The 8,860-nt window shown below is 40.2% G+C and overlaps 1 protein-coding gene across 1 annotated transcript; it reads left to right on the top strand.

Moving 5' to 3' along the window:
• Nucleotides 1-6,006: 6,006 nt before the first annotated feature.
• On the top strand, nucleotides 6,007-7,515 carry NKX2-4 (NK2 homeobox 4). Its single transcript, XM_007950362.2, has 2 exons — nucleotides 6,007-6,460; nucleotides 6,911-7,515. The coding sequence occupies exons 1-2, from the start codon at nucleotides 6,010-6,012 to the stop codon at nucleotides 7,513-7,515; spliced, it is 1,056 nt and encodes a 351-aa protein (XP_007948553.1). The 5' UTR covers nucleotides 6,007-6,009.
• Nucleotides 7,516-8,860: the final 1,345 nt, after the last annotated feature.

Raw genomic sequence — 8,860 nt, 5'->3', positions numbered from 1 at the left:
CCTGGAACATACTAGTTTCACTGAAGAACTTGATCCCATTATTAGTTTACTTCATAAACTGGATATTTGAGGGCAATAATTAATTTTCAGGTCCATCTGACTTATTTTAGTAGGTTGTTTCTTTCTTTGTTTTTGGGGAAATCTTATGAGTCGACTTTTATCTGTCTAATTCTCCTTGTGGGACTCATTATCTGAACAAAATAAATGAAAGTATTTCATATTGCTTTTTAAAGCAAATTATTGAACTAATAATTAAATTGGTTAAAACCTACCAAAACTGATATTGATTTATGAAGTGAACACTAACTTACTGCTTCCTTTTAAGTACAATTCTCAACCTAGAATATAAGTAGATACATACAAATATCCATCAAATATTTCTTCAGTATTAGCAATACACAGAAGTACAAAAAAAGGAGCAAATTGGGCAAATTATTCCTAATTATATTATTGTTATAGTTATTTCTTCTAAAATGTATATAGTAAAATTTTATTTTTATTCAAGAATCTAACAAACAATTTACCAAAACCTTAAAGTTGAAATTTTTTCTTCAAGCAAGTGATGGTAACAACTTATCCAATTACCTGGCTCAGGTATAGAGACTGATACCTTCCTTGATAATTAACAAATGATAATTTGTAAATGTAATGTCATACATCTTTAATGGGACTTGCAGGAGAGAAAGGGAATTTATATTAAATTCGCTGAACCTCTTGGATTAGAAAAAGTTCAGGGTATTCGAGAATAAAGTTATGAAGGTATAATATTTTACTTTTTTAAAAAGCTGGATGCATTCACCCTAACAGGTGCATGTGGAGATATAGTAGAACCTTTAGAATGAGTAATTCTTCAAACAAAATAATAAATAGAAAAAAATTATTTTGATAAAAATTCAAAGAGTTGTTTTTTCCTATAAAAAGAGACATTTATTTAGTGGCATTTCAAAACATGTAAAAGAACAAAAAAAGGTCAGATATTGTTCAATGAAAATCCCACTGTATTCTAAAAAGTTTTAAACTCTCTAATTAAGCAAAATACATAAATAAATTTATTATTCAGAAAAAAATTATATTTTAATACTGCCACTGATTTCCTCATATCATGTATTTTATTACTTACTCTAAAAAAATTATGAAAACATAGAAAAATTTCAATTTCTAGCTCAACTTTACAACCCTAGGACAAAAGAACCATGACATATTAGTCCATTTTCATATTTTTTCTCCACTGTTAGAGCCTAATGTTATTATCTAGTGACTGTAAAAACTAATGTTACAGCTAGGCCCCAGAAGGGGGAGGTTCTTGGGGTTTCTGTTAAGGAACCACTTAATTAGGCCTCATTATTATGATGATTTCAACAACAATAACAGCTTTAGCACCTACCATCCAATCTCCTGTTGTTCTAATAAGCATTTTAAGTCAAACTTTTTATCTGACCTGGTTTCATTTGTCAGAACTATCATTGAACAAAAAACTATTTCCAGTCTCAGATATATGAATCTCAACAAAGGGTAACTTAAAGATTTTTTAAAGAGTAGTTAAATTGCAAAAAAATCAGATTTTGTGAAAAAAAAAAATGTGTTAAAGAATTACTGTGTCACACAGAAATAACAAAAATCATATAAATATAAAATTATCATAAGATTTAAAATAATCTAAATTCACATTAAAAACAAAAAGAATTTAGGGAAAACAAAAAGAAATGAGAAGTAGGTTTCAGAAACTGGTGAAATTAGCAAAAATTTAAAAATAATTAAGATAAGCTTTGTGTTTAATCTCTATAGCAGTTTCACTTCCTTTTTATAACTTCAAATTTCATTATAAAATGCTAATACCCTTGACATATTTCCTTATTCCTTCCTAACTGCAAAGACAATATTTTAAAGTTACTTCCACAGAATGAGAATTTTATTAATCACATTATTTCACAGCTATTTTAAACTATTCACAAATGTAGTAAGTGTGTCACTTCTAAAACGCACTTATATTCCTAAGTCTAAAGCAGAAAGCTTTATTTTCAAACACAGTTTATCTTTATGAGAAACTTCAGGTTACACTGGAAATCTATTTGTCACCCTAGAAAATTAACAAAAGTTCCCTCAAAGCACTGTCCAGAATCCCATATCAAATGAGTTAGGTCACACTTTCTCAACTCATCTGGGGTGGAGGGGCTTTTTCTGAGTTCCTATAGGACAACAAATCCCAAGCCTAAGGAAGACTCCTAGTTCAGAATTTTTTTTGCCAAACATTTTTGGCCATAAGGCTATCTAATACATCAATAAAGATCACTTTTTTTTTTTTTTGTCAGAAAGTAAAAAACAAACAAACAAACCAGAAATTTCCATATATCTGGAATCTACAAATCTTTTTGTCTAGGAAAATTTTCTGTCTGTCATAGCCTATATATTTTCAGTGTTAAATATAATGTGTGAAACTACAAAAAAGAAATCCCTATATTATTAAAAAAAAAAAGCAAGGGTACGAAATAGCGTACAGGTAGTCTCCGACTTAAAACAGGGTTCTGTCCCAAAGACTCCATTGTAAATCAATTCTGACGTAAGTTGAATACTTTTCTTTTCTTAGTTTTCACTACTGTTGCTTTTTATCATAGCTATCTTTATAAACCTGATTTTTACTTGTCTTTGGAAGTTGGAAACATTACATATAAACTTGCAAACGTATTTTAATACATACATACATACATAAGATATGGTGTGTGGGGGGAGACAGACGGATGTAAAAAACGCCAATGCACACCAAGTCAGGGACTACCTGTTCACAGCATGCTACCCCTTGTGTGAAAAAATAGTATGCTTTATGTCTTGAGACTTAAGGACAATCTCAGAAGAAACAGGTAATATTCATTGCATCTCAGGAGGGGAACTAGGAGGCCAGAGGGCAAGAGTGGGAGGGACATGTCTTTTCACTGTATGCCCTTTCATAGTATTTGCTTTTTTTTTTTTAATGAGTGCCAGTACTGATTTTTAAAGGAAAAAAAAAAAAAAAGTTCAAAAAAGAAATTCCTGAGAGATGTCCTGTGAAATCCAATTTACTCAATAGTATTTAATAATCTACTTATATAATTTAGGTAGACAATAATCTGATGAAAAGAATCTGATTAAAAGCTTCAATGGAATATTAATCAGGTTATTTTAAGTTTATGGTTGTGTACAAATGTACATACACTCCAGACTATACCTGTTTTCAGAACCATCTGCACACATCCACCTAATGTTTCCAGCAAGCAAGTATGTAATTTCTAGAATGAGACAAATAAATGGTAGAGAGAAATGCTGAAGATCGTGGAATTTTTTTTCCCCAGAACTATCTACTTCCAATGAAGGAGTACTATGTGGCATATCAAGTGCCTAAGCAGTAAAAAGGTGACTCTGCAGAGAACCTCCAGGTATGATATAGTGCTCTTTTATATAAAGATGAGAGTCTTCCGGGTATAAATGTACTTGTAGCAGGACCCGATACGATTAAAAAATAACATAAGCAGTAACATGAGGTATAATGACTTAACGTGAATTGCTATCTTCAGCTACTGTGGACACAATTACATGAGATAAATAATAATCTAGGAAAAAATGTAACTAAACACTTCTCAGTTTGGAAAACTAATCAACATGAAGATTATGATAATGGGTTTCAACTCTAAAATATATGAACTTCAAAATATAATGATTCAAAAATAATTTTTATATTCACAGATGTAATAAGACAACTAATTTTACCTACCTATTTTCTCTGAGAACAGTTTGAAATGCAAAACTTTCTATTTTTTCTAATTTAAGATAACAAATACATGTAAGCAGTACAATTTGAATTGAACCCAAAACTTAAAAGCCAAATTGCAGTTTTCACAATGATAATAATAATTGCTAAATGCACACTTAAATGTTTCCTTCTTTACCGTTAACTTTAAAAGAGAGAAAGGCAAGCAGTTACAGTGTAGGCTCTAGCTCAAGTGTTTCACATTCAGGACAGACCTGTAAAAGTAGTATCATGTGAAAATGTAGCCATACTAGTTTTGCTAAGTCAGTGTCTGCAAACAATGTATTCTTGTATTTTATTCTTTTAATAATTCAAAATATTACTCTATAAACTTGCCTGGTTGTCATACTCTTCCCAAAGGTGACCCTACTGGTTTTCCACCGCATTAAAAAATTTTCTTTGCAAAACTACATGGAAATGGGCAAAACAATAAGAGCGAAACTATGGAGGACATTCCAGCCAAAGGGCTGAAACTAAATAGGAAAATAAATAGGTAATATTGTTCTTGTGTTCAAGACATATATTGTCAGGTTAACCTTATTTGTATTTCACACCCCTTTCCTCCTCCTCCTCCTCCTCCTCCTTCTTCTCTTTCTTCTTCTTTTTTATAAACAATAAAATCTTGCTTAAGAAAACATTCTCCTTATTTTGCTTTCTCTTGTCACCAATCTCCAAGAAAATGTCTCAAAAATTGCAATTTTACTTCCCATTACTTTTTTCTTTTTACTGCAAGATTGTTTTCCAATTTTAATCAATACTCTTTGTGCACTTCTTTTATCTTGTTCTTTGTCTTGTTCAGCATTTGGTGGAGCATTCACAACGTCTAAGTTTTTCTTTACTATGTAGATAAATTTCCAAATCAAGAGATGACGAACTTTTTAAAACAATTTGGTATATCTACGGTTTTATATTTTTCAAGAGAAACTACTGTTTTCACCTGATTTCTGCATCCATTTCATATTCTTTGAACAGGTTAAACTTGTTCAACAACTACTAAACATCAAACAGCTGGAAATATTTTCGATTTTTGTCTTTCTTTTTGATAGCGATGGAAGAATGAACCCTAAGTGGGATATTTACTTTCTTGAAAAGAAATGAAAGGAGGGAAGAAAGTAAAGGAAAAGGAAAGCAGTAAAGAACTTCACAGGTGCTAATTGAACAAGACACATTCTATCAAATAAAAATGTACCATCTTTTCCCTGTACAACTTTCATCCTCACAGAGTAAAAACAGAGTACTTACAAGTTAGCATCTATCTGGTCTATGTGTGTTTTCGCTCTTTGGAATTGGATAATTTGAGCTAATTTGAAAGTGCCCGTTTGGTTGCCCACAGAAAGATGCTTAGGTTCTACAGATGCATAAATTAGGAAGCCCTACAATGGCAAGAAACTGTCATTGTACCTCTTCTCTTTATGAGCTCTATGATGCTAGCAAAGAGTCTTTTTATTATTACTATTATTTTTAACACTTTAGCTGATGGAGTGGGTGAAGGGCTAGTCACTCATGAGAGCGATGTGAGCCCTGGGAACCGCTCCTCCCACCCCCAACATAGAATAACGTTCTCCTCCCCAGTTACACTGGACTTTGGAACAGAGTCAACCAAAAACCAAACCCACTGCTGTAGAGTCGTATCCGACTCATAGTGACCTCTCCTAGGCGGTATCACTATGGAAGTAGATTGCCCAACCTTCCTTCCGCGGAGTGGCTGGTGGGTTTGAACCACCAGCCTTCTGGTTAGCAGTCAAGTGCCTTAGGCACTACTACACTACTACCAGAGCTCCTTCATTTTAGGAAAATCAGGGACGCGATGGGGAGAAGAGCGGAGTCCTTCACTCTCAGCCTCGACGCCAGTCTTCGGAGTTTCTCTAGTGCTTGAGGGCTCGGGTAACTGCCTGGGATAGAGGCAGGAAGGATGGAGAAAGCCAAGGGGAATGATCTTCGAGAAACATCCAACTGACCGCTTTACATTTTTGCCTCCATTATGAGAAGAGGGGAGGCGAGAGAAAAGATGTCAATGACCATTGTTTGCTCGTTTGGGATGTTGCTCCGCCCCCCAAGTCTGTCGTAAACCCAGCGCCAGACTAAAATAAACCCCAGATCTCTGAGCTCCGAGTCTCGCCGCCGACTCCTCTTCACAAGCGCTGCCGTTGCGGCCGAGGTGGCGGCGAGAAGCGGCCGCCGCGTCGCGCCCGCGCCGGCCCCGGGCCCCCTACCTGGTGGTCCGCCGAGCCATGTCGTTAAGCCCAAAACACACAACGCCCTTTTCCGTGTCTGACATCCTGAGCCCCATCGAGGAGACCTTCAAGAAGTTCGGCGGCGCCATGGACGGCGCGCCGCCGGGACTGGGGACGCCCCTAGGGGCTGCAACCGCCGCCGCCTACCGCGCGCCTGCACCGGGCCCCGCATCTCAAGCGGCAGCGGTGGCGGGCATGCAGCCGCCACACGCCATGTCGGGCCACAACGCGGCAGCTGCTGCGGCGGCGGCGGCGGCAGCGGCGGCCGCCACCTACCACATGCCACCCGGCGTCTCTCAGTTCCCGCACGGGGCCATGGGCGGCTACTGCAACGGCGGCCTGGGCAACATGGGCGAGTTGCCCTCCTACACGGACGGTATGCTCGGCGGCGCGGCGGCCGCGGCCACCGGCTGGTATGGCGCCAACCCGGACCCACGCTATTCGTCAAGTGAGCGGGGAAGGAGCGTGGAGTTGAGGGCAGGCGGGCGGCGCGGGCTTTTCCCGCCACAACTCCAGGAGAGTGGGGAGGGGGCATTGGGACCCAGCCCGGGACGCGCGGAGCGTAATGGGACCCAGCCTGGGGTGTGCGCGGGGTCCTGGGACCTCGTCCAGGGCACCTGGGGGATTTTGGACCCTTGGGGTCCCTCAAGGTCCTGGAATCGGGCCCCGGGCGTGCTCAGGGTTCTGGGTCCTGGCCTGGGGCGTGCGGAGGGTCCTGGGACCTGGACTGAGGAGCGATGGGAGCGCTGGGCCTGTTGGACCAGTACGCGTAACCCTGAGGCCAGGGGCCCGGCAGCGTCGTGGCTGCAGCGAGTGTGAAGAGAGAGGGGCGGCAATGGGAGCGGGCTCCTGTCAGATCCCCTGCTCAGTGGCCGTCTCTCTTGGGCCCCATCCCCAGTCTCCAGGTTCATGGGGCCGTCGGGAAGCGTGAACGTGGCAGGCATGGGCTCGCTGACGGGCATCGCAGATGCAGCCAAGTCTCTGGCGCCGCTGCACGCGACAGCGCCGCGAAGGAAACGCCGCGTGCTCTTCTCTCAAGCGCAAGTCTATGAGCTGGAGCGGCGCTTCAAGCAGCAGAAATACCTATCAGCACCCGAACGCGAGCACCTGGCCAGTATGATACACTTGACGCCGACGCAGGTCAAAATCTGGTTCCAGAATCACCGCTACAAGATGAAGCGGCAGGCCAAGGACAAGGCAGCGCAGCAGCTGCAGCAGGAGGGAGGTCTGGGTCCCCCGCTGCCGCCGTCGCCGCGCCGCGTGGCCGTTCCTGTGCTGGTCAAGGACGGCAAGCCGTGCCAGAATGGCGCCGGCACGCCGACGCCGGGCCAAGCCCGCCAGCAGCCACCGGCCCCGACGCCAGCGCCCGAGCTCGAGGAGCTGTCACCCAGTCCTACAGCTCTTCACGGGCCCGGCAGCGGCCTGGCGGCCCTGGACTCTGCCGCGGGGGACTATGGCGGCGGCGTACTTGGCACTAACCTGCTCTATGGCAGGACGTGGTGACGGTGCAGGCCCTCCAGGGCGGAGTCCTGCCTGCGGGCCGAATGGTCTGAAAGAAACTTGGGGAGGACCGGTTGTGGGAACCGGGTGGAAGCTGACGATTCTGTAAATGATGATCAAAAACGAAGAGGCCTTGGAGAGGGGCAGGCTCTAAAGCTCTTGCTGAGGGTGAGGGACATTGACAGCCCCAGGGACAGAAAAATGTAACTTCACCCGACAAGGCTTTAAGTTGGTGGTTATGTGAAAAGCTGGCCACGTCTACGTCCACCGTGTGTGTTCCTAACTAAAGCTCTCTCAGAGTTTTAAAAGTTGGAAACTTTGTTGGTGTTTGTAGCTCTAAAAATCAACCCAGCCTGAATGATGACTCCTTTCTGAAGTGGAACTCATTTTGGCAGATTAATTTTCAAAGGCTCCTCCTTAAGTGCAATTTCATTAATGTTTGATTGAAAGTAAATTGAATTGCAGCTCAAGGTGGATCATGCATATAGCAGCATTACTGTACAGGAATTATTGCCATTTAGGTAATAAAGAAATGGAATAAAAATAATCACACTATTAGTTATATGGATAGATATCCCTTAAGTTTAATGCTGATTTCAAAATGTTTCGATCATTTGACAATTGTGTTTGTATATTATCTTCAACGGATTTGTTTTCTAAGATACTGCTCATCATAAGAGAGTTGTAAACTAATTTTTATATGGAATCTGGTCTCCCAAAATGAACTGATAAAATAAATGTGCCCCATCCTTCTGTAGATATATTATTTACCATATTTGAGGTATTTACTGCCTGGATTTGAATACCTTTGTAAAATACTAGGATGCTGTTATTAGGTGCCATAGAGTCAGTTTTGACTCATAGTGACCCCAGCAAACACTGTCCGGTTGTGTGCCATCATCACAATGTTTGAAAATTGCTAAAAGTGACATCATTAATCTATATTTGAAAACACAACAAGAAGAAAAAAGAAGATGATTTATTGAAATTGTAATCAGGGTTTAAAGAATAAGTAAAATATTCATAATTTTCACATCATATTTAGAACTTATCAGGAGGTTGAGCCTTGCTTTTGTTGGTGGTTTATTGTATGATGTATCTACTCTTTAATATAACCAATTTATATTTCCTTTGATTTAAATTGATATTTAAATATAACTTAAAAGAACCTTAAACACTTTTTTTCTAACAGCCAAGTAGTCATTTCTTTCTTATTGTATAGGTTTTTTTTTTTTTTTTTTGGTTTTTATGGTAGTGGACATGATGTGAAAACAGCTCAGTTTACTCATTATTTAAAACAATTATTGGAATATGAATACTAAAAGAAATCTGAAGAATATGAACTCAT

The sequence above is a fragment of the Orycteropus afer genome, unplaced genomic scaffold (assembly GCF_000298275.1).
Source record: "Orycteropus afer afer isolate SDZICR_OR568_19922 unplaced genomic scaffold, OryAfe1.0 scaffold00269, whole genome shotgun sequence".
In the NCBI taxonomy this organism is placed as follows: domain Eukaryota; kingdom Metazoa; phylum Chordata; class Mammalia; order Tubulidentata; family Orycteropodidae; genus Orycteropus; species Orycteropus afer.
This window is presented reverse-complemented; position numbering and strand designations above follow the sequence as displayed.

Bases quoted from the DNA above. Each gene is read 5' to 3' on its own strand.
- NKX2-4 (XM_007950362.2), top strand. From the start codon at position 6,010: ATGTCGTTAAGCCCAAAACACACAACGCCCTTTTCCGTGTCTGACATC. The intron at 6,461-6,910 runs GTGAGCGGGGAA...CCCCATCCCCAG, and splicing joins GGACCCACGCTATTCGTCAA to TCTCCAGGTTCATGGGGCCG.